The sequence below is a fragment of the Nipponia nippon genome, unplaced genomic scaffold (genome assembly GCF_047370975.1).
Source record: "Nipponia nippon isolate SJK-2023a ecotype South Korea unplaced genomic scaffold, ASM4737097v1 scaffold_20, whole genome shotgun sequence".
NCBI classification, from domain to species: Eukaryota; Metazoa; Chordata; class Aves; order Pelecaniformes; family Threskiornithidae; genus Nipponia; species Nipponia nippon.
In genome coordinates this window covers 5,278,198-5,303,966 of record NW_028262337.1, presented here as the reverse complement: position 1 = coordinate 5,303,966, position 25,769 = coordinate 5,278,198, and the positions used below count along the sequence as shown (strand labels likewise).

The 25,769-nt window shown below is 43.6% G+C and overlaps 1 protein-coding gene across 2 annotated transcripts in view; it reads left to right on the top strand.

Moving 5' to 3' along the window:
* Window positions 1-8,835: 8,835 nt before the first annotated feature.
* The window catches only part of PLPP1 (phospholipid phosphatase 1), a 64,674-nt gene continuing 47,740 nt past the window's right edge, over window positions 8,836-25,769 (top strand). The window contains exon 1 of one of the 2 annotated variants that reach the window (XM_087759755.1): window positions 8,836-9,110. In XM_087759755.1, the coding sequence (XP_087615881.1) occupies window positions 9,053-9,110 (58 nt within the window). In that variant the 5' untranslated portion in view covers window positions 8,836-9,052. The remainder of the gene's footprint in view (window positions 9,111-25,769) is intronic. The other variant, XM_087759756.1, reaches the window with a different exon arrangement.

Genomic DNA, 25,769 nt, shown 5'->3' with positions numbered 1-25,769 from the left:
TCATACAAAGTACATACACAGTGAGCAGATTTTGCCCTATTGATTTGTGCAAGGATTCTATGATGAGGCTGCTCTGCTCTTGTATTTGTTTCCAGAAAACCAATCCTGCACAAGACAGCTGGCATACTGGCTCTTTATACTTGCGTGGACCTGCATCATTTGTGTGTGTTGTGTCAGACGCTGTCTATAGGAGGAACCATCCCAGCTGTTTATTGCTGATGTTGACACACTGGCACCTTAATGGATCTTACCTGAAATAATTTGGGTTAGCATCTGAAAGCTAGCAGCTGTGCTCATCCTAAGTATGGCTGAACAAAAACTCCTATCTAAGCCTGATAATAGATTATTATTTGTGAATTTTATAATAGCAATAATAGCATTAGAGAAAGGAACAACCTACATCTGTGCCCTGAATCTATACCCATGACAGTACTATCTTGTCCCTTGTCGTTTCTGTGACATTTATCTTCGCAGTATCTACCTGCAGTACAGCAGTGCTATCTTCCCCACCTGGCAGAAGGGAGCAAAGAGGGCACATGGTGTACGTTGACTCACGGCTTGCATTCCCATTCAAGCCCAAGCTCCTTGAAAGCCCATACCACCTGTTTGTTGACTCACAGACGCAAGCCACGTGTGCACCAGGAAGGGAAACTCAACAACACTGCAATGCCTTTTGTGCCTGAACATGACCTCCTCCCTCCCAGGCACCACCACTTCACCCTATGGCATTGCACGTTGAAGTCCTCACTCCTCCGATATGGCTAAAAAAATATGGACCTAGCTGGAGGTATGTAAGCAGTTCAAGCAGGGCTCTCCCTGGAAATCTGGGGGAGCGCTCATACCTTAACAGCTACACTCTTCTTCCTCACTTCTGGCTCATACAAAGCACAGCGAAGACCAGCCTTATGTATGTTATCCACCAGTCTTGTGTTGGGAGGGTGATAATTTGGGGGCATCATCCCAAGTTTTCTTATTTTTCTCACAACATCTGTAGGTATGAATTTCTTCAGTATGTTTGTGTTCCCTTCTGAACGTTTTCAAAGGCTGAAAAGTTAAAATAACATAGAGTGGTTTTAATGCAGTGCACCACACATTGTTTCTATCATGTGAGAATTGCTTAACTGCGGTACACTTCAGCAGCACAATTTATTACAAACCTTGGAAGTCATTTCAGGAGCCCAAGGACCTCATGGACCTGGGACCAAGTTTCAGCAAACTGCTCAGATGTGCAGTCACTAGGCACATGTCTGGAAACATGTGTTCTTGCACATTTATCTGCTAATGCAAACGTCCCAATGCAAGCATTAACACTCAAGAGCATTATGTGGATTTTAAACAATCCCTGGAAGAGCTGGGTCCCATAAAAGTTATTCTGACAGATATAATCCTTCTCGTCTCCTTTGCCAAGTGCTTGCTCTCACTACAGGAGCCAGAGCACATCAAGCGAGATTCCTGCCTGCTTCCACTGCTTCTGGTGCTCCAGACACTACAACATCCCTGCCCAATGCTGACTTCACTCTTATTTTTACTGTTATTATTCTAGTTGGGAAAGAAGCAGCAATACGGAAGAGAAAGATAAAACGGGAGATAAGAGGATATTTTTATGGTTTCATCTGCACACATGACTCATATGGGACAGGTTTATTCCTCGTCTCTCTTGGGATTAATGCCTCAAGAAGAACAGCAGAAAAATTAAGGCTCTTGTTGGTGCTGTGGAAAATAATTATTTCTTTCTTTCACCCTGCTCTCTGAGGTCTTTGAGGCAATGGCTGTGAGTGTGTACAGCACATAGCACAATTGGCTCCAATCTTACCGGGGCCTCTCGGTATTAGTGTAATAAAAGTAAATACCAAGTGGTCAGGGCTTAATTATAATCTGGACATTCTGTGCTCTGGCAATAGATTACAGGAGCCATTGACTTGTACCGTAAGGCACTGAATCTACTGTTGGCACAAGGGTGAATCCATCTAAAGGGACAAGACAGCAAAGTGAAATCCCGCGTTTCCTGCTCAGCGTGTAGGATGCAAACTAAGAGGAAGTGATTTCAGTAACTGAACGCTCTCTATGTTGGAGCAGCTCCAGCTGTGGCTTTCTGTGTTCAACTCTGATGACTATTTCAAGGAGTCAAATACTATTTTATAGAAGATGGGGAGGCAAAAGCTTTCAGTAGATAATGATTGTATTAAGACGCAAACCCTCACATAATTCTTTGAGGAGGAATTCTAAATAATTAATGTTGCAATTTTCTCTTGATTTATTCTCCTCCCTTGATTTTGTTTTGAGCAAGAACTGACCCTGATCGTGCTCTGTGAAGAATAATTCAGAGATGCAAGAAACAAACATGCTCCTCAATCAATACTGAAGTGGGATTCTTTTCGCCTTACTTGATTCTGCCAGCTCGAGGGTTTTGGTGACATTTTGCCTATTGTTATTTCACTTTCAAAGCCCCCTCATAATTTATTTCTGTAGCTGCAATTATTATGTGCTAGGCTATTGTAACTGCATTATATCAGTGCAGGGAGATGTGTCCAAGGTTGAATTTTATCCAATATATTTATTATGTCTTAAGAAAACAACAACAACAAAGTGCTATGAACTTGTGAATAAATTCCTTCGAATCTGTGGCACTGGAAAATAAAAAAATCACAAATTTGTGGAGCTCAAACAAAAGCAACATTGACAACTGTAACAGCATAATACCGTTACTAAAAATGTTGCAAAAGGCCCCCTACAGACATATTTCCATAGCCATTCTGGTTATATTAGCTTGGCCTTAGCTTCCGAGTGTAGTTTTGGATGAATATGAGTATTACAGTAACATCTGGAGGCTCAGCTCACTGTGTTAGGAAACGTACATGGTAAGGGACCGTTGCTGTTCTGAAGACTTTTCAACATAAATGAGCAGGACGTGTGGGACTGAAGGGGCCGCAGGCAGGTGGTTCATCCACCTAGCAGGAGCATAAGAATTGGGCCAGCAAAAAAACTCAGATCTGCTCCTCGCAGGGTCTCTCCTGTCTGCTCCCATGCTGTGCTTCTAGTGGTACTTCTACTGGTACCCAAGCCACCCTGCAGCGGTACAGGACTGGGAGCTGCTGCCTCACAATGGTTTCAGTGTAGATTGCTGCCTGTTCAGAGCACAGAGTGTCAGGGTGGGGCTGTTGGTGCCAAGCAGGGACAACCAGCAGGAGCAGACACCTTAGCTGCTGCGCTCTGGATGCAGAGCTTCGATCAGCCAGTGAAGCACATGGAGACGTACCTGGAAGAGGTGCAATGAAATACATTTTCCTTCAAGCTTATCTTTTGCTGTCTGTTGAAGTGGATATATCCAAACATATACGGAACGAGGCATAGGAGGCTGAGTTACTGCTTGAGGTGTGTGATGGGTTTTGGAAAAAAGAGAGAAGGGAAATTGGAAGCCAGAGCACACAAATCCTGCTGCTCCTAAATCACTCCAACTTGCAATAATCATAGGACTTTTTTAATAAAAGTTTCACTCAGCCATGAACATTTTGTGAGTGCCCTTGAGACATTCTTTCCTTCAGAATCTATTATTGCTTCAGAGCAATATCTGTAATTGAAACAGATAATAAAATCCAATAAAGAGCAAGCAGGGACAGTTTCTTAGCCTTAAGGCCAACTGGTAGAGCATAGCTGATGGCCACATGGCTGCATTTTCTTCCTGTCAAAATAGCATGGCTGCATGCAAAATTGCCATGGGGAATGCTCCCTGGCCTGTGCTAGTTAGTTCTGAACACCACCATTTCTGAGCTAACACATAAATAGGACCGACAATCACGTGCCAGTACCTGTTTCGTGTGTGCCGGCCCCACTTCATTAGCTTGTGTAGATGTACCCTAAAGGGTTTTTTCTAGAATATACTATATGATCTTCTAAGGTTGTATGATACATGCTATTAAATATATATAAACAAAGCAATATACTTGGGTTTTAATGCATTTTCATTCATGACACGGACAGGAATATTAAATTTATGTTATTACGCTGTCTGGTGATGTCTGCTTGATTCTTTATTTCTGTGGCTAATCTTTAGAAATAACCTGTCTTTTCTACTAGAACAGGTCTCATCGCTTTTGCAGAAATGCTCTTGCAACTTTGACCTAAAAATGGGGGAGCAGAACCCTTCATGGATCTGAATTTGCCCAGGAGCGAAGGAGTGGAGCGCCACAGGTGACAATCTCAAGTCAGCCTGGCAGCGGGAGCTTTTTGGTGAAGAGACAAAGCAGTTCAATAGAGATGTGGGGGTGAAGTACCCAAACAAGTATCAACTGTATTTAAAGGGAAAAAAATTGAAGGAGAGAAGCCAGGAAACTCCTCACGCTTTGTTTATTAGAAATATAAATGTTCTTTATTGCTTGCTGCTCCCTTATTAAAAACCAAACAAACATGAGTCATAGGAGCAAAAGAAAGAAAACAACTAAAGAGCCAGACCAAACAAAAGAAGAGATGTGAGGCTAAGATATCTTGGTGGAATCTAAATTCTGCTTCCTGAAACATTCTGTGCAAGAGGCGTCAACTGACTTCAGAGGCCCAGGCCTTCAACACTACCTACAGAGGCGTGTGTCATTTCGTTAGGGGCAAATCCTATGGCCTGGACAAATGATGTAAGAGAAATTCAGGAGGGCCATCTTGGCAGACTTTCCTCCTCGGTCCTCTTCTGTAGGTCCTACTGCTTGAGTGCGGTTTTGGCAGATAAATTCTAAATAACCACTTATTACCTTTGTATGGCAGTGTCTGAATCTGACAGAACATTGCAAACAAGCCTGAACTACTTCATCTCTGCTAACTTACTAGCGAGTTTTGCAGTGTTCCACTATGGCCATTGACTGGCTTTGGACATAGGAAGACCTGATTCAGATCAAGTCCATCCAGCCCAATACCATGCAACAGTGCCCAGCAGGAGATGTTTAGGGGGAGTTTAAGAAACAGGCCCTGCGGAATGACTTCCCCAGCAGACCTTTCTAAATGTGGGAAATCAGCAGTTCTGGCAATTCTTAAACTACCAGGATTTATGGACCTATCCTCTGTGAATTTACCTAGTGCTTTTTGGCTCCTTTGTAACTTTGCACCCCGCAGCACCCTGTGGCAATAAATTCCACAATATTGTCATGTAAAGAAGGAGTCCTGTTGTCTGACACCTTATACAGGTTCCCCCTAGTTCTTACCTGACACAAAGTAGTGAACACTTGTTACACATTTAACCTTCTCCACACGTTTCACAATTTTATAGATCTGTACTTTATAAAGCCTTTTCCTCTCCCATTGTTCCCTTTCCATGTTGAAAAATCCTACCCTACTTCTGTTTGTCTTGCATTGAAGCTGTTCTAAAAATCCTTTTTGCCTTGGAGCTTTCTTTGCTTCTGCTTATCCATTTTGATGTGGGATTGCCAGCATTCAGGAATGTGTCATAATGATATTTGACAGATTGCTCTTGATGTCTTTCCTAACAGCATTCCCAGGGCTCTGGCCGGGGTGGTGATCTCTCCATGAGCACCCAGAGGATGGCTTCCCAGAACCATCCACCGTGACCCTCTCATCCCTTTCCTGAATGGTAACAGCTCATTCAGAGCTACTGACTCCCACCCCAGATCAAGCTACAGAGAAACAAGCCTAGGAAAGTCCCATCATTTACTAAAGCTGCTGATCTATATGACTGTTAACTTGAGTTAAGATTCCTGTTGGGTCAGTACTGACTAATTATCATACAGTACCACTACAGGCTAATGATAAACTTCCTGAGAGTTTAATCCTAGTACACTCAAAACTTCTAAGGAGGATGGGCAAAACCCTGAAGATCACGATTTCTAGAAGAACCGGAAGAAAACAAAGGCACGAACAGGGCTTTAACTTGGTCTTGGTGTTCTCTGCTGGTCACTGCTCTCAGTTAAACAAACAAAAAGATACAATTTAAAAAAAAAAAAAAAAAAGGAAAGAAAACAACTAAATAACCATACCAAATAACCATACCAAACAAGAGAAACAAGAGAATAGGGAAAGATATCTAGGAGATCTAAATTCTAGAGAGTAATATTAGACTATTTTAGAGTGTAAATTTAATGAAGGGATAAAATATAGCTCAGGATCTTCATCTGTTGCCTTCATTGTACTTGGGTCCTGGTTCAAAAATGTTCTTTAGCATAGACCCTGCTAAGCATGAGAGTGGATCTGACTTGACATAACTGGGTCATTATAGTGGTTAAGAATTGCGAACACCTAAGCGCCTTGCTGCGAGGGACAGATACCAAGCAAAGCCGAGACAGGAAAAATGCCACGAAGTCAGAAGATACTACAAGGGTCTCACAGTACCAGGAGAAAATGAAATTTAGAAGTTCTGATATTTGTGTTGTATACTTAAAAAAACCCAAACCTCCAACTAATGCTGAATGTGATTTCTGTTTGTGTTTATAATCAAACATCCTCCATCCCCTCCAGAATGTAGTGCTCGAGAAGCCTCTGATCAAGCACCATCAGTTTTCCATTTCTGGGCATTGTTGCTGCCACAGATACTGTATTATTTGTTAAAGGTGCTTAAACATGCGGGGGTTTTGGTCTTCTTTTCTCTCTTCAGTTTTACACCAAAACATCCTTTTTGTGTAAAATAGCAACATACCTGAAGATGCAGTACGTGTACTAACACAGCCCTGGAGTAATGTCGGGTTGTGCTAATCTGAGTAGTAATTCAGGCTGAAAGTGCTTGGTTTGGCGTGCTTCCATGGTTAGTACTGGTTCGCACATGAAGGCCCAGAAGAGCCTTCTGGGAGCCTAGAACAGCACAGTGCTAATCTAATCCCTCAAACTCTGCTCAGCTGGGGGTTTCCAAGACACAGCAAGACGAGCGGTGGGAATAGGGTTGCAACAGCAAGGCTCACATCCCTTGTGCAATGGAAAGTTTGGAGAGGAACCGGGTGACTGCTTTCTTTCCTGAATTCTGGCAGAAGATTGCAGAGATGCCTCTTCCCCCGGGCAAGCTACATCTCAAGGGTGAAACAGAGATGTAGAAACTGCAAGACAATAAAGCGTGATTAATTTCTCTTGTTGGTGAATGCTGTGCTGCTGCAGCCCAATTTCCAGGTGTTTTTAAGTGTAATCACTATCTTGCTTACATTCTTCTGGGAAGACATCCATTTAAATTAGCGCAATCTCTTTGGTCTCTAATTTACTGCATAGGGGTGGGGATCAGGAGAGCTGTTTGCTGCTTAGCCTGAACAAGATTAACGTGATGCTTTTGGGCTGAAGAAAGCAATTACGGTAATTGTGCATGGAATGTTTGCATTGCTTGTCTCCTGTTTTTTCTAACCATCTGGCAATTTTGGGGATGTTATCTACTCCTGATTTAAGGCCTTGTGAACAATCCCCCGCTTTGTGAGGAGCAGAGTAGATTGCACACTTCTCTTTCAGCAGCAGATCTCACAAAGATAAGCCCAGTTTTCGCCGTTGCCAGGTTGTGCTCCAGTTTGTTCCATTCCTCTCTGCATTTTGAGGCAACGCTGGAGTTTTGACCTCCGCGAGACCATCCCAGAATACTTGCACAGGAAAACGCGCTCTGTAAATCACGCTACACTGACAGAAATCAAGGGTCGTTTTAATCTCGAGAACGGCCCATTCCGATTTGTAGCTGGGATGCTTCTTAGGCGCCGAGATGAACTTGGGAACTCCTGTGTGGGCTGCTATGTGCAACTTGTTTATTCTATGTGGAACTGCTTAATGTACCTTTTTAGGCAGCATGGCTGAATTGAAGATACAGCTTATTTAGCAAGGCATTTCCACCTCAAGAACTGCTTTCCCTTGTTGATCTGCCAAACCTGTTATTCAGCCTTTGGGATACAATACAAAGTGAAGCTGTTTACAGCTTTAGAGGGTGGAATACATGAGAAATCACACAAAAGTTTATGCCTGATGCGCCGAGTGTGGGAAGCGCCGCCCATCCCACCGGCAATTGCCTAGAACGAAACACAGATGTGCTCAGCGGCGCGAGCGATACGTTTGTGCCCAACAGCGCTAACAACACTGGTGAATGCATTTGTCTGTTTTGCGGTAAATGCTGTTAAAATAAAGTTGTGGTTATACAGAAAACATTCTCTTCGTGTTGGTCACAATTTTCTTTCCAAATAAAAAGCTTTTAACAAGGAAAAAGATTGTTTTGGGTTGGGCTGAAACTCAACTTCTCAGCTCTTTTGCAATTTTCCAACGCTCTTCCAGAGGTGGAAACAGCTTTTCCCTTGTTAAAAAAAAAAAAAAAAAAAAAAATTTAAAAAAGAGCCCCCGTGTTTGCAGCAGAGGTCCCCTCCCCAGCCCCGTGGGAGGCAGGCCGGGGCCCTGCCGCGGAGGCTGCAGCCCCCGTCTCCCTCGGGGGTCGAGCGCCACCGAGGCCCTCTCGGGTGTTGGCCCCGCCGGCAGCCCCCCGGGGCCGGGCAGGCCGCGCTCCGCGGCCACGGCCCGCGTCGCCTGAGGGCAGGACGGGGCCGGGCGGCCGGAGCGGAGCGGAGCCCGGGCGACCGCCGCGGCTCCCCCGCGGGGGGCGGGCGGGGGGCGCGCGCGGCCGCCATCGCCTCAGGCTGGCGGAGGACGGGGCCGCCCCGTGCCTGGGGGCGGCCCCAACGGGCGGGGCGGGGCGGGGCGGGGCGGGGGGCGGGCCGGCCGGGCGCGTGCGGCGGCGCGATTGGTCGGCCCCGGCCAGCCGTTGGAGCGCGGCCGGCGGGTGGGGCGTACCGGCGGCGGGTAGGGGAGGGCGGAGGCGCCGCGGCCAGCCCGCCCCCGCCCGACTTAAAGCCCCGGTGGGGGCCGCGGCGGTGGCAGTAGCGCAGTACAGCAGAGCGCGACGCGTTGCAGCGCGGCGCAGGCGGCGGTTGCGGCGGCGCCGGGATCGCGGGCGGGGGGGGCGGGCGGGCGCCATTGGCTCGCAGCGCAGTGCCCCGCCGCGGCTGAGCCCCTCCCTGCCGCCTCCGCGCCGCTCCCGCCCCTGGGGCCGAGGCTGTCACCGCACCGCGTGAGGAGGCGCCGCCGCGCCTGAGGCCGGGCGCCCGGCGCTGCCAGCATGTTTGACAGGACGCGGCTGCCCTTCGTGGCGCTGGACGTGGTCTGCGTGGTGCTGGGTAGGTCGGCGGGCCGCGGAGGGGGCGAGGGAAGCCGCCCCCGGGGCGCTGCGCTCCGCGCCCTCCCCGCACGGCACCGGGCTGATCGCATGCTCGCCTCCCCCTCCCCGCGGCGCCAGGCACCACCCCGGAGCGGGTCTTCCAGCCTGCGCCTTCGCTGTGCCTGTCTGCCGCTGCCGCCGCTGCCTGCCGCCCCTTCGCCCCCCTCCCTCCCTCCCTCTCGCTTTCCTCTTCCCTTCGCCACCGCCCCGGGCAGACGGCGGCGGCGCGGCGCTCTCCCGCCCCTCGCCCGGAGGAATCTGGTCACTGCCGGCCCCCCGCCCGCCGGGGCCGCGGGCTGGGAAGGAAGGGAAGGGAAGAGAAGAGACGAGACCTGGGGGGAGGGAGCTGCTGCCGCTTACTCGCTGACATCTGGAACTGCCTTCTCTCTCTGGTGTCCTTACTCTTCCTTCCCTAACCTCTTCTGTCGGCTGTGAGCCGTTTGTGGCGAAAGCCTGTGCTGGGAAGGTCGGTACCTGCAGCCGGGGATGTGCTTGCGACCCTTGGTGGGTCGGAAAGCTGCCCTGGAAGGGGCCGGCACCGCGGGAAGAGGCTTCATCCCCGTGTCCGACGGAGGTGGCGGGGTCGGTGTTGTGCAGCAGGGAGGAGATGCGCTTCAGGAGTGGAGCCGTGTGCCGCCACAGCGGGGCTGACCTGATGCTCTGGGTTGAGGCTGACAGCGAGATGGGGCATGTGTGAGACCACGGTGTTTGCCTCCTCCTGTCCGTGCAGCAGGGAGGGAGGACGGACGGACACCTGCGGGGGCAGGAGCGGTTCCTCGGTGGGACGAGACCGTGGGTGCTGAGCCCTGACACCGCCGCGGCGCCGCGCACCCCTCTCCTGGGTGCTCCAAATAATAGCGCCTTCCCAGTCTTGCTTCTTTCTCTTTTAGTCTTTAGCTCTGTTGAAGCTACATCGTGGCCTGTCAGTTCGCATTAACTTTCTCTTTTTACGTAATGACACGGTGTGAAGCGTAATGATGCTAGCTATCAGTCAGCAAAGGGGAAGCTTTACCCTGTAAAGAGCTGTGACTCCTCTGGACCTCTGGGTGTTGAGAACCTGGGAAGGGTCTTCAGTATCTGAAGATGTGCTTCTTGGTCAGTCTTAAGAAGTGTTAGTTTTGGATGTTTGCTTCTTAATCAAATGAGAGCAGTACTTCAGTAAAATCTCAGTGCTTTCCCCTCATGTTCAGTGGGTGGTGGTCAGTCAAACAGGTCTGGCTCATGAAGTCCCTCTTGGCTGAAGATGTCTCTAGCATCAGTGTGAACATAATGAGCAATATTTCATCTTGCTAGATGCTTCAAATAGCAATGGTACCTGTAGCTAAATGGCACTAAAGAACAAAATTGTGGCAAATGATGCATTGCTCTAAATAAATGTTATATGAGAGAGCGCTTTTAGAGAATGGATGTGGATCCATGTAGTCCAGTAGGAGCAATGTTTATTCAGATCAGAAGTCTTACGAAGCTATGCTGTATCAAGGCTTAAATGTAGATGCTATCTTTATGGCCAGTAAAGGAGTTTTGTCTGTCCTGACAATTGTCATTACAAAAAATCTTTATAATTAGGCAAAAGTTTGCACTATGCATATACGTTTGTCTGTTTGAAGCGTATATGCATATCCTAAGTAATCTTGAGTAATCAAGGAAAACAAAATATATTAAAATTTAGACTATAGGAGGCATATGACTTGAGGGTTATCCAGCTAAAAGAATGAGGGTTTCCCCCTGCTCCTGCTCCAGGTTACTACCTGGGGGATAGATGCTTGACCTTGCCCTGCTGTGTAATATCGATTTACACACCACCTCCTGCCCCCATGCAGCATTTGGATCACAGATGCCCAACTCTGATGACTCAGTGTGTTGGAGGGTTGACAGACTTTTTATTTTCCCTTGGGCTTGTTTACTTCCTACTAGCAGGGGGAAAAATGCAGGCAGTGCATATCATGAAGTCTCTTGACACCTGCAACTTTAAACACATTGAGTTACAGGTTTCAGTGAAACTCTAGCTGAGACAAAAATATATAAGTGTAGGAATGGGAAAGATACTGGATATAGGGCTAAATTCTCTCCTTCTTCGCCCTGGCTCCCATGTGGTTGAGACAGGCCCTTAGAAGAACATAGGTCTTAAGCCTGTGTGTCTAAATAGGGAATCTGTTTTAATTTTCTTACTGTAAGAAGAACAGTTCCTGTTGATTGTGGGCTTTTATTCTAACTCTCACTCTTTCCCAGCCCTTCCCCCCTCCCCCCCCCCGCCCCCATGCATTTTGATGTCTGCTCAAATGACCAAGGTAACTGCCCAGATACAGTGACTTGCAGGTATTGGTAACCTGATACCTAGTGTCTCCACTAAAGAGACCATGAAGCCTCGAAGAGAACACTTCTTTAACTGTGTCATACTGAAAGTGTAAAACTAAGTAGACTAGCTTCAGTTGAGGACTGAACTTGCTGAGGTAGCCCATTCTACCACAAAAAGGGCTACCAGTAGCATACTCACGATCCCCAAGGTAACTCTTACTGTCACTTGATACATAGCTTGCCTTTTTTTCTCCTTCCTCTTGTGCCTGCACCTTTCCCATAGTAAGTGAAGATGAGGAAGAAAAATTAATTTAATTGTCTCAGCAATGTTGGACAGAAAAAAAAGGATATCACTTCAAGTTACTGTGACCTGACATCCATAAGCTCACTGCAGTGGAAGCAGGTGACTATGACTGTGTATGTCTGTGACTTACTCACTCCTGTTTTAGTCAAACCATTCTTTGTGCAAGTTCAACTCTCCCAACACAAGTTTTCCAAAAGGGAAGGAAGGGAAAAAGAGCTTTACTGTGGTTTTTTTTTTTTTGTGATTTAGATGGTTTTGTTGAAAGGTCTGACAAGTGCCCAAGATGGAGCAGAGGTAAGAGACTAAGAAAGAGATCAAGAAAGAGCAGGCAGCACAGGAGGGAGCAACTTCTCCCCTTTATGTGGCATTAAGCTATTAGATCAGTGAGGTTGCCTGAAACTGAAGTCTAAGGTTGCTCTTAATTGGCCTTATGGAAATGCCCTCCCTCATCTGCTTTCTGCTCAGTAAGGGAGAGAGAATTCAGGGAAAGCAGTCTTTGGCGCCCTGAGAAAATAAATAAAAACTTTCTTGCTTATCAGGATGATAATTCTTTCATTCTAAATGATACTGGTGTTTCAACATTAACTAGTTTCATAATCTGTAATCTAAGAACAGAAAAAGCTGCAGATTTCTGCAGTATACGTCCTTAAATAGTGCAGCGAGGCTGTATCTGCATTCTGTGAGTGTGTGCTGATCTGCAGTGCTGGGTGTGTGCATGCTGCATGTCCGTCTGCAGCTCTGCAGTGCTGCAGGCAACAGCTCCCTCACTCTCTGCGGTCCAGTAGACAGTAGTCAACTTCTCCCATCACTGGAAAGCATGGATGGCCTGGACTGCAGGGTTTCCTTCTCCTGCATATTTTTGTTACTTCTCCCTCCTTGTTTTTCTGATGGAGAGACATTTTATATAGCATGGCACAGATGTGTAAATGGAATGACATTTCTAGACAATAATGAAACCATTTTTCACTGATACTGAGACTTGATTCTTATAGTTTATTACACTTTCCATGTCATGCAAAAAAATAGCAGCCTATTAGAATAACTTAGTTAGCTTGTGGCTGGTGTCTTCATTAGGCACTATACATACACTCTGTGCTACTTTGCAGGTCTATTGTTTGACTGCAAATTAGGCTCCTTCTTCATTAAGGCAGGTAAACAACACTTAAAGAATGAAGCTGGGAAACCCATAGTAATATTCATGTAATCAGTGGAAGAACTACTAAATACGTTTGCCTTTAGACCAAACTCTAAGACCAAGTCAGATTAAAGTAAGTTTTGCAGAGGTGACTGGAGCAATAAGGAAAACATTCTCTGCGATGCTAGACCCTGGGGCAATTCACATCTGGTCGGTGCTTCTTGCAATTCATGCCTAACTTGAGTGCACAGTACAACAGAACTGTGTTTCTTTAGTCCCTTGCCTGATGGTACAATCACTGCCAAGCTATTGCAAGTAATTAGGGAGTGTGCTTGTCAATATGTGATTGCTGGTGTAATGCAAGAATATGTACAACCTAGGATTAGAAAAATTAATGTCTTGTAAAGAATTTGGCCGTTCACTGTTCTGATTCACTCTTCTGCAAGATGTTGGAAGTAGTAAAGAATTACTTAGTTAAATTTAAAACTACTGTTGAATCTAGTTAAGTTTGGTGTATGTGCAGGGATTTCTTTTGGTTTTGTCTCCATGTCCTACCCTGTGCTGGTTCAAGAAGCCAACTGAAAACTTCCCTACTGCCCAGTCATTCTCTAGCAGTGGGGCTTATCTGTTACTTGGGTGTTGAGGCACCCTGAGCCACAAGCAGTACCTGTGCGAAAAAGGAGGTTGGTAGGTTGCTGGTGGTGGGGAAGGTGAGACTATGGCAGTCTATCTATCTTTTTTGGCACGAAACTACTTCTGAGTAAGGGAAGGAGCAGTTCTAGTCTTCCAAACAGAAGAACATGAGAATTAACCCCAGAAATACTAAATGCTTACATCACTTTAAGCTTACTATTTAAAGACTGCAGGAATGTTTTGTGATCCAGGGCAATACACTGAACAGCAGGTGCATGGGTATAGGACAGGTGAGTTTGCTTTTGCAGTACACAACCTGGAAGAGTGAGGTGGCTGGACCACTCTGCACACCTTGTACAATGTTTGTGCTTTAGGTGCCATTGTTCCCTTTTGGGAGTGTTTACTCTTGCTGTCATTGAAGGCAGCTGTCTCAGTGATGATTAGGGTATTGCTGTTCAGTCAAGGAAGGCCTGCTTCTATGTGGGTTAGCATTTCCTGATTGCCCCAATTAAAACAGCCTCTTTCCTATTACTTGTGACTCACTGACATAGGTGTCACTGTCCTTATTTTCCACATCATGTGGATGCTAAGTCTTTTCTCTAGTGCATGAATACATTGTTAAGCTGTAACAGGTTAATGTGAAAGAGCAGCTTGTCTTCAAATGATGCTGTCCACCAGGGACCACAAGATGATACTCATTAAGTTGACTCTCAGTTCCTTGGAAACATGGTTGTCACCTAGAACAGGGAAAATCTTCCCTCTCCTACCGTGCTTTCTCAAACACATGAGACCAAATGCTCTGGTTGTGAGACTGTCCCTTGTCACTGTTCTTGGCAACAGTCACTTTTTATTTTCCCCCACATAAAGAAAGATGCTCTACCCAGAGACTCTCTCCATCTTGCTAGGAAGCCTACAGAAAAGCTTCAGGTTAGAATTCAACTGATTAATGAACACTGTGAAAAGTCAGCAATTGGGTTCTTGCTCTGCCAGGTATTGCTTTTAAAGTGTATCTTGTACTCTGGCTAACCCCTGCCTCAAGTGTCCCCCATTGCACTTGCTTTTTATGGCGATGGGTAAATCCTAATTCACACCCTAGTGCCTTCCCAAGAGCCAAACCTTGAACGCAGCACTATACTCTTTCCTCTTGGAGTAATAGAGGAAGATGCTTCTCAGCAGTGAGGTTCCTTACCAGCTGCTTGAGTTCTGGCGACTTTTTAACCTGAAACAGACAGAATGGCTCTTGCAGCATGCTTATTGTGAAGGTGGTGACCTTTGCTTAAGGGAATGGGAGGGAAGGGGCTTCTGACATATTTTCCCTGGAAAATGAAGTACCACACTACAGCTAAATGATAAAATAGCTCATCTCTTATAACTGCCTCACCTTTGTAGCTGGTTGGGTGCTTGTTGAGCCTGTGCTGAGCTGGTTCAATACACTGACCCAGTTCTAAAGAGCTGGATGGCATGAACTCATACTGACTAAAACCCACACAATCACAGCCCTGGTGGCAGGGGAAGTAGAAAGTTGGCTACTGGTTGCCCAGGATAAAGCTGGCATAGTCCTCTATCTGTAACTGTTGGAGCCGTGGAAGCAGGTAGCACAAAGAGGTGACCTAACTCTGGAAAGTACCTAATGATGAGAGATAACTGGAGCTTTGTAGCCTTCCAAGTGACTTGGATTTATCCCTGACAACTGATAATGCTCTTTCTAGAATCAGTCCAGGAGAATTAAAACAAACTCACCTTGGATGATGGGGAGGGAAAAAAGAAAAAGAAAGTGCCAAACAGAATTACATAGAACCTTATTGGCAAGATATACCACCCACAGAAGTATGGCTTTAAAAAAGTCAGATTCATTGGTATGGGCTTGATTATTGCTGTATCTGCTGGGGAGGGGGGGTGGTGGTGCCAGGGATTGGTTCTTTTCCCTGTCCCTCATCTTGCAAAGTAAGCTCCTCCGTCTTGGAGTTTAATCAGGTAAAATAGTTGGCTGAAGACAACTGAAAACCCCACAAACACTAGAAATTGAGATTATGGGTGACTAGCAAGTGACTAGTTTTAGCCCAGTTTTGTGACAAAAATTAAAACCATTTAAAGCTATCCTGAAGAAGCAAGATTACCTTGAGACAGTTTCTTAGACTGTTTTGTTGGAACAATATAGTTGCCACTACACCAGGAAATATTAATTGGTTCAGCTGCACAGTCGCACCTGTGAGTAGACCCACAAGCAATTTTCCAGCCAGAGTGGTGTAGTCCTGCAGTTTAAAAACGTGAAGAAAACTGTGCTGCTTATATTAAGGATGTTCTGCTCATCTCTTCTTGTTTAACAATCAACTGCTAATGAGTTGACCCACTTTCTGGGAGAGAATGATGTCATGAGGCACAGAACTAAACTATAAACTATAAACACAGAACTATAAACACAGAACTATGAGACTGATGTCAGAGGCACAGAACTAAAAACTGTCTATTGATAAACTTGCATTGTGTCTTTCAAACTATTTTTGCCAGATTCACTGGTACACAAATCCTTCTAGCACAGTCAGGTCCAGCTTTTAAAATCAAGACTGGTTGTTCATATAGAAGGCAAAAATAGACATAGGTAAGCTTCTTTAGTAGAATATGATACAGAAAAACAATGTTGAAACTGTCCAGTACACTTACCAAACACTCCTTCTGTTATCACATTGAGTTACAGGATTTGAAACAAGCAGTACAAAAAGCATTAATAGGCTGGTCTTGCTCTGTTATAGACTTTGCTGATTCACCTTTAAAAGCTGTAACCAAGACGCAGTCTGACTCAGAAGTGTGTTAAGGTACTTCAGTTTTATTTGTATTGTACTTCAACAGAGTTTTAGCATCTCCTGTTCATGTGGCATCTTGATATCTAGCAACAGAAGATAAAGCTTTTCTTTATTTTAAATTAAAAAAGGTCTGTATGTCAGGTCAGGGTACCCATCTTGGAATGGCTATAAACACTGATTCTACTAAACGGAACCAAAGGCATGCAGGAGCCATATCAATACAGCCTTATTTCTGTGATGCTGCTGATGAAACAATGGATCTTGCTAAACTTAGCCTAGATTTTAGTCCTCCCCTTCAGCTGCCACTGCCAACTAAGCATGCCATTGCTTTCAGAGGGGCCACATGGGGGTTGCTTGATCTCATAAGGTAGCTTTGAGGTGATAGCTGGCCCTGGTATAGAAGAAGGGTCATAGGTTTTTGTTACATGATCCCTTTCCTAGGGAAGGATGAAGCTATACCAAACAGGAGTTTTGCTCAGATTTTGCCTTGAGCATAGAAGGGATTACGTAGCAAATTTCAGCATCTTGGGTAGCTTCTGCCTCTGTTAGAATAAGCTGGAATTTTTCTCTCGAATTAATCTTAGTGGATTTTTGTCCTTTTAACTTTGTTCTGTTATTGCAGATCTGCAGATTACTGTAAGCCGGTTCTGAGTGAGTGTTAGATGACTGCATCACTGAAACTTAACAGGAGGTGCGATACTATCTGAAACTGGGATGATAAAGAACACATGTGCATCTAAGCTTACCTACCTTATTTTAAGGTATATGAAGGGCAATGGACGATGCTTACCTTCAGCTGAAGGGGCTCATTCGGAAGCTAGTGGTGGAGAGATCTGAGAGAACAAACTTCTAATCATAACCAGGGAACCTTCTAATGTGCAGCAAGCTAATGGAGAGCATATATGGCCCTTAAGGGGTCAAGAGGGCATTTAATGCTGAGATACATAAGGGAGGCAGTGAGAACACGCCTTGCAAATAACTCCAGTCAGGAACTGTTCCCCATTAAATTCCAAAAATCATCTTCTTGGTCAGTGTCTCCTTTTCTTGGTGTTTCTTGAGTGAGTTCTGTAGCTTTTTGCTGACTCAGGGAAATTAAGGCTTCAATTTTGTTTTGTTAGGTGAGCCTATACTGCAGTACTAGTATTGACTTAAAATACTCCAAGCCAGTATGGTGGCTGGGTCTAATGCTAGTGGAGAACCTGGGAATAGAAGTAAGGTCAGTATTTCTGTTTGCAGACTCAGTCTCTTGTCATTCTTCCCATCTCTTCTCGGATCTCAAGACTCCAGTCATCAACACTAGAAAATGAAATCTCTAATCATTAATATATAGAAACTAAGATCACAAATCTAATACTGATGATTTCTACTGGAACTGGAAAGCGACATCTGCTCTATTATATGAGTACTGGAAGACTTTCTATGCTGTGGCATTATTCACTATACTCAAATATCAAGAGCAATATTGTACAATTTTTTTTACAAGTTCTGGTTAAATGAACTTCTCAGGAAGTCTTCTAAATCAGTACAAAACAATTGCTCTGATAGGTCTAAAATATATAGGGTATTCTCATTTTTCCTTTTAAAATTCTGTTTAGATTTAGCTTAATACAGAGTTTATGTTCTCAAAATGTACTGTTAAACACTACAAACTTCAGCATACCATGAAAAAATGTGGTTCTGATAACTAAAAATGCTCCTCTTAAACATGGTGGCATACAGCAGTGTGTACAGTATAAAACTATATTCTGGTGGATGACGAGGTAGGCAATCTTATGGAAATTCTGAGGCCCTCTGTAGCACTGCCATTGTAAGGCCTGACCTTGTTAGACTGTTTAAATAAAATATTGTTACGCTTGTAAGACTCACTGGAAAAAGAGCATTACACTCCTAACGACTAATTGCCTGTTATATTTCTAGAGACTGAATGGTATTTCAGGTTAGGGTGTGTAGCTATACGTGAAATACTCAGAAAGCCTCTTGCTGTGCACTCCCACAAAACAAAGATTAAAATGGAAAAATAGTTATAACTTCTGGTGTTTAAAAGAGCACTGGTCTTAAATGACATTCAGAGTTGGTGTCACCTGCAGTAAAAAAAAAAAAAAATCCCTCCCTGCCTTGCCAGTAGCTGACCTTGATAGTTCAGTTTCTTTTTCTGTGTTGTTTTCCCTGTCTGTAAGCCCTGTGCTTTAGGCAGGTTGTTTGTAGAAGATCTTGATCTTTGGGGGTGTGTACATGGTTTTGTATCTGTGGGCTTTTTAATTCTCTAGGCCATACAATCAAAGCCTTTCACAGTGAATGTAATACTGAGCACATAATGCAAGCAGTGATTAAATGTTTAATCTGCCCTGAACAGCAGGGGTTATAGTGGGAGAAGTCACTCTCGCTTGCTCTGGCTGCAGCCAGTTGGATTCTTCTCCACCCCATGAGCAGCACTGCAACACAAGGAGCTGCTGACCTCTCCCTTTCCATCCTCCCCCCCACCTCTAGTGTCTTCTACTTTTAGCTATTAGTCTGAGGGTCTTAAATCTTTGTCAGGTCTGTCAGTAATTAGGGCAATTGGCCTCTGCCCTACTGGGTGAATGGCTAATGAATTCCAGGTGGTTGTCAATCAGCTGGTCTAACTTCAACCTTCTCTGTCCCCTGAAGAGAGCAGAGCCTAGGACACAGCCTTTGCTTGTGATCTGCAGTGGGCTCGCTTGAGCCATGTATTTTTCTCTGTGTAAGTAATAGAGCGGGCTAGGATATATTACTGTCTTGCCTTTCTGCATTTTTTGTTTTGTATTAATACTTCCGTAAATCCTCATAGGAGAGACAACTGTGTGGTTTTTAGACTAACAGGTACTTAGTGCTTCTAAAAGTCCAGTTTTTTGACTGAAATGTAGATACAAGGGAGAATACACTTGTCTATAAGAATATTTTTAAACAAGTGTTGTGACTTGTTCAAATGGATTGGTAACGTGGATAACTGAACTAGTGCTCCGATGTAGTGCTAAACTGTTGAATGCAGTTAAACTAGAATATCATGGAGTTATCTGTTAGTAAATGACTGGACTAGAAATTGCGCTCTTCTTTCTTGAGGCTGGTCCAGCTCAGAGGAAGGTTTCCTTCGCTTCTTGCCTCCACCACCCTTGCCTTGGGTCAGCCAGAAGTGTAGGGCATGGTGATGGAGTCGTTGAGTGAAACTGTCTTCAGCTGGCCCAGGTTGCTGATCTGGCTTCCCTGCTAGCCAAATCATAGATCAGAAAACAAATAAAAATATAATTAGTCTATAGTTGCAAGTAGCATAGTAGCAGAGATTAGAATGTAAATTTTAAATACATATATCCTGTTTACTGAAGGCTAGCACAGCTTCTGGCGTTATCAGAAGAATTGGTGTGCTGGTATTATATGCTGGTATTTTGCATTCCTTGGGGTAGAAAAGTAAGATAAAGTCCTTTAAAGTGGCTAGGAGGTGACTTGTGGACTACCCACTCAGCTACTGAAAATAAATAGTGTATTGATTTTTCTCTTGTATATCTCTCACCTCGAGGTGTCAAAAGTCTAAACACTTTCTTATTTTTTTAATCTCTTCTTCCTCTTAGTAGCTTTCTGTATTCCCAGAACCTCCTGTCTAAGAGGTCTTGATTCTTTCTCTTGGCTGCTCATGGAAGAAAAAAAATTTCAGCACATCTGCTTTTCTGCAAAGAATAGTCTCTTTTACAGATGCTCCCAAACTCTCTCGAGCAGCATGAGGTTGACCAGGCTCAGTTTCTTTAAACCTCTTGCATGCTTCCTTACAAGCAAACATGGTTGTCCTGGCCAAAAATAAAAGCAAAAATACATGTGTAGGAGTTGGAGAACTTAAATTCTCCTTTGCCCTCAGTAGTAATTACCAGCTGTATAGGTTCAGCTCAGAATGATGGTATTATCTGTCTGTGGGGTTATTGAACAGCATCATCTCTCTAATAAGAATGTAAGCTATGAAAAGTACCTTTTCCTTAAATGAGCAGCCTTTAGCTGAATAACTGATCTATTTTGAGGCTGTCATTTGCTCTATTTATGGAGATTGTTTCTCCAATACAGCAAGAATTCCTGTTTGACACCCCCCAACTTAACTGTAAATTGTAGATTTCTTTACAAAAGCCGAAGCTGACTTTCTGTCAGCACATCAAGTGCAGAATGTATTGATCCTATTTTTCAGGATAGGTGTAGAGAAACATAAAAATTCTTCTCAGTCTCATGTTAGTCTACTACAGTTTGTCTTAATTAGCACTTAACTTGTGACCTCAGTACAGCATGAGAGAAAAGCTTTGGTTAATAATTAAGCTAGAATATTCTCATTTGCCATAGTCTCTCTTAAGGGTAACTGCCTTTCTCCTAGTGTCTAGATATTCATTTGTTTAACTGAGAAGGAGTTCCTGATTGAGGACCAGGTAGGAGTCTTGCGTATCTTAGACTTGAAACACTAATTCAGCACAAGTTTTTAAGATGGCCCAGAGCCTCAAGTGAAGATTCCATCACTTCCACAGATAAGGAGGCCAACTGGGTTAATGAAAGGATGTTTACAAAAACTACGGTGCCTCTGAACTTAAGCACCTAACTCCAAAGTTGCAGGTGTGATAAATGCTACAAATCAGAATAATACTGCAGTGTTATACACATTGTAAAAAGATCATAGTTTGGCCTTCCATTTATGGGACAAATTATGGAATTTAAATGACTTTCCTGTTTTCATCTTAAAAAAAATTATTTCAAATATAACAAATCAACTTTTTTTTCATTAAACAGTCTGTGTTGGTTTGGTTTTTTGTTTTTTGTTTTTTTTTTTGTTCCCCCAAAGGAAGACTTGACCTCCCCCTTCCCCTGGGTATTGTTTTTTCTTGGCGTTCTGTGCCTGTGGGTGGAGAACCTTTCTCGCAGTGACTTCCTCCCTAGTCTCCCAGCCTGGACTTCCCTTCCTTCCTTACAGGCTTTTGTGTCAGGCCATGTTGTCCAGCCAAGTGTGATTAAATGTGAGTTCCCTGAAGGCTATTGATATTACTGTGAAGTATCCATAGGTTTTCAATGGAAACTACACTAAAACTGGCTTGAACCTACAAATGGAAGTTGGAAACTCCTTGTGAACTCAGCATAGCCCCGTGTAGCTATTTCATCTAGTTTAGCTTCACTCTAGGCAAATGTGTGTTGCCGTGTTCTTACAGTTCTAGCCAAAAACTTGAGACTGTTTCTTCCCTGCAACCCCTGCTCAGTTATTGAAATATCAGTCTTGCCTCTCTACTCCCTCTCCATCCTGTGCGCTTTTATTCTTGTCCATGTGTATGAAGTTTTTTCACCTTTCTTTCACAGGTAAAGGCTTCAAATTTCTGCAGTCTCTTTTCCTGTTCAGCTTTGTTACTGCTGCTCTAGCTTTCAGGGCTAGCCAGAGTCTGTTTGTGTGAGCATTACAGAAGTGCTTCCCAGTCTTTTACAAAGTCTTGGGTGGGCCAGTTCCAGAGCACTTGAGTGATCAGGTTGTTTTCTCTGTATAATTAAAGGGGAGAGAAACCAGATCAGAGGACTGCTGTCTGTTTCTTGCTACTACCTAGCAAAACAGCTTAGAACCTGTTGGTTGCTAGTCCTTGACAGGATCAACTAGACAAATTTTAACAGAAAATAGAGAAACCCCAACTCTGAGTCTGGAGCATGGGGAACTTCAAGGAACAGTGTTCTACAGCTGAAGGTCATGCTTTAGAGGATATGAATAACAACTGAGCCATTACGATCCCTTAAGACATAAAGTTACCTAGAAAAGCACCCTCAGAGGTTGCTGCTGGTACTGACTAGGTAAAAAGGAGGAAGAGGTACATTGTGAAGAGGATAAGGCATGAGAGTTGATCTGCAAGATTGCCTTTTAGCCTTGTAATCTTTCACTAGATCTTGGTTGCCCTTTCTTCCAGTTTGTAGAAGCTAATGAAACTGAACGTACATACATTCTTTAGGAAGCTCACTGTACAGTCAGTCTGCTTAAAGGTCATGGAGATGCTTGGCACCAGTGATGGAATACAGGCCTGTTATGTACATTTGGGCTTTTTTTTTCTCTTACAGCGAAAACTTCGGGACTGTTTGCTTACATGTACAAGTTGTTGTCTTCTCTCCCTGTAAAATGAGCAATAGTAAAAATGCTACTACTTGTTTGGGGTAGGTTAATGTTCAACTAAACACCATTTCACAAAGTCTACTCTACTGCTGGAAAGCAGTGCATCATTTAGATTGCAGTAGGAATTCTAACAGTAATGTAAAAAATGGAAATGGGCAGTTGGAAGTTGGTTACACATCTTACTCTAATTTCTTGTATTCTTTTACTATGGACTATACAAATCAATTTTGCTGTCACTTTGGTTAAACTGTCCTCATCTGACCCCTTTAGTTGCTGCTTTTCCTCTTCCCCCCTTCCCATAATCTCATGGTTGAAAGTAAAAACACATTTCTTAATTCCAGCTCTAGATTACACGCTTTTAAAGTACTTTCTAAGTACTGCATAATATAGTCAAGTCAATCTGATTTAACAAAAAGGTGCATCCTTTTCTTTCAATTAAACAGATGTAGAAAGGAACAAAAATGTACAGAGGAATATTTAAATGTACAGGCACAGAAAAATTTGGATAACTGCTGGTTATGTAAAAGTTCTCACAAACTAGTTTTCACACATTTCACATGAGGAAGGCTATTTAATGGGAAGAAAAGAAAGCTTAAATCTTGAGTTCCTTTCCTCTTCGTTTAATGAAAACTGAGCACACTTGCTGTCAGGAATTCTCCCTAATTAAAAAAAAAAAAAAAAAACCAGAAACCCAAAAAAACCCCAAACCTCAAGCTTCTGTCTTAACTAGGTTAGAGTGAGTAATTCTCTCCTGCTGTGGTTACACAACAAAAAAACCCTTCATATTCAAACTGATTGTTTTGCTAGTAGACTTAAAACACTGCTTATCAAACTTAAGGTACTTTCTCTTTTTCATGTACACTCATGTAATAGCTTTCTTCCAGTTCCTAAAGAAATTTTCCTTGAAAAAACACATGACCCATGACTGTAAACCTGTGTACTTTGGTGGCAAGAAATTTGGAATTTTTGAGCTAAGAACTGTTGCGTTTGCAAGTGAATTGCTGGAGTGTCTTCTAGTTTCTGAACTGGAGCACTTGGAGAGCATAATTCAGCAGCTGGTAAAAATGAAATAACCACCCTAATGAAGTTAAACCCAGAAACAAAACCAAAGCAAAACACCTCAAAATCTTACTATAAAAACTGAGTAATATCAGCTAAAAAAGGTTGAGCTGGAAGGCTGAAAATGTAATTGAACAAAACAAAAATTCTTGGTGTTGAGTTGTAGCAGCTCTTCTTGGAAAACAGGTATTTATGGGTGTTAAGTAATCAAGCTCTGCAAAACACAAACTGCTGCTTAAATTAATCATGAGGATGTAATATTTCCGCATGTGAAAATCTGGTGACCTGTTTGAGAAGATAGGATTGTATCAAACAGGTAATGGCTTTGCCACTCCGTCATCCTGATGCTAGGTATGCAATAGCAGAGGTAAAGACAGGAAACGTGAGCTCTGACTTATGTTAGTGCAATCCTGCCATGGCCTTGAGTGGAGCTGAAAATTGGTTCCAGATATGTGAACATGCAGCAATGTCTTTTGATCCGAGTGAACTTTCAGAGTTCTTCAGTGTGGTCCCCTTTGTGTTTGAAGGGCTGCGATTCTGTTTCGGCTACTTCTGCCATCTGCATTCTGTCAAGCTCTAGCTCTTTTCTCAATCCTTACAGAAGAGGAAGGAGAGAGACATTTGAGATACAGTTGATTTGAAGGTATATCATCCTACTTCATGCTTAAAGTTGAACAAGCGTAGTGCCGTTTGCATTTTTGTTCAGTTTTGCTATACAGGATGCTAAGTGTCTGCTGAAGTGCTTTGCTGCATCAGCATCCCCAGTTGTTAAGGCTAAGTGTGGACAGTCCTTAGGATTTCAGATGTTTTGTGGAAAAAATTCCTCTCTGTTCCATAGGAGGCTTTAAATTCCTGCCAAACTGCCTTCTGTGACCATAGCAATTTTCTTAGAAGAGGAGTTGGGAGCTGGGGTATTACCAAGCACATAGAGAGTTTCAATATGCACTTCACGAGCTTTTGCACTGTGACTTAGCAGCCCTAAGAAAGGGCCAGGATTTATCACTGTTCCTACTATTTCACTCTTGATACCTTTTCTTCTAATGAAGTATATAGGAATAAGCTTATTTAAAATCCCTTTAAGTGACTTATCTGGTAGTCATTGTAGCAAGTGTCACAGAAATCAAAGCAATCTTTCATCATGTGAACTTCTTTGAAATGTCTTTTGTTCTCAGTACAGCAGTTTGTTTATATAATGAGTAGTATTTTCTGCTTCAATAATTGCACTTACCATCTTATTTACATATAGAGTGTCTATGTGCAGAATTGCGTATTACATGGATGTTGGGGAAAAATAAAGTTTAGTTTGCCCTTTTTTACCTTGTCTTAGACCAAAATCTACTTTTTTGTTTCGTTTTGTTCGTGGATTTTGCAGTTCTTACAGCATTGCCTAATTCTTCCACTGTTGGATCTAGTACTTGCTCAGGGGACCAAAGGAAAGGGGTGGGATGAGAAAGAGTAAAATGACAAACTTTCATTTCCTGAGGTGGTTGCTCCTGCAAACCCTGTCTGTTCCCTAGCTGATTCTTCTTGTCAGAAATAAGTTACAGACCTGAATGTAATTGTCAGAGGTCTTAATGGCTTCTTTGGCACAACTGCCGGTATAGTGGAAGTGAACTTGTAGGAGAGGGAATAGGTAATACGTCACACGGTGTAAGTTCAGAGACCTGAGTCTCAGTTTCCATGTTAATAACTTCGTTATTTTCATGCAGCAATCTTCTAAAGTATACAAAAGCTGTGTAAATGCAACTCTTAAAGTATAAATCTCATTACCTTAAGATGCAGTCCATTCAGAGTGTCCCAGTTTCCCATTGGTGTCTCTGCAGTTCTCTTGTTGCCCTTACCTGCATGAAAACTACTTGCATGAAATCTTTAACTCCCTAACTATGACAAAATCTGTATGTATTTTTTTTGTCTTGTTCTCTGTAAGCACTGACTAATTATAGTGTATAGAACGAGGCTGGTAATTTGGATACAAGCCAGTGCCATGGGGTGGTGGTGAAAGAGGGGGCACAAAAGGCAGCCTGCCCTCAATAACTATTCAGTCATGTGAGTGCCAAATGCTTTTCTTAAGCGTAATCTTGTTCAGTGTGTGGCAACTCACCTTACTGATGAAACGACTTTGAACTCTATAATACTTAAATTCTGTATTGGGTGGGCAACCTCAGAGTCCTGCTGAAGTAGACTTGTAGAAAAGAGATAAATTTCTATAATCAGGATTTGGTAAGTGTGTGCATTGCATGATACTTAGGAAATTTGAGTCTTGCATGTTTGGTAGC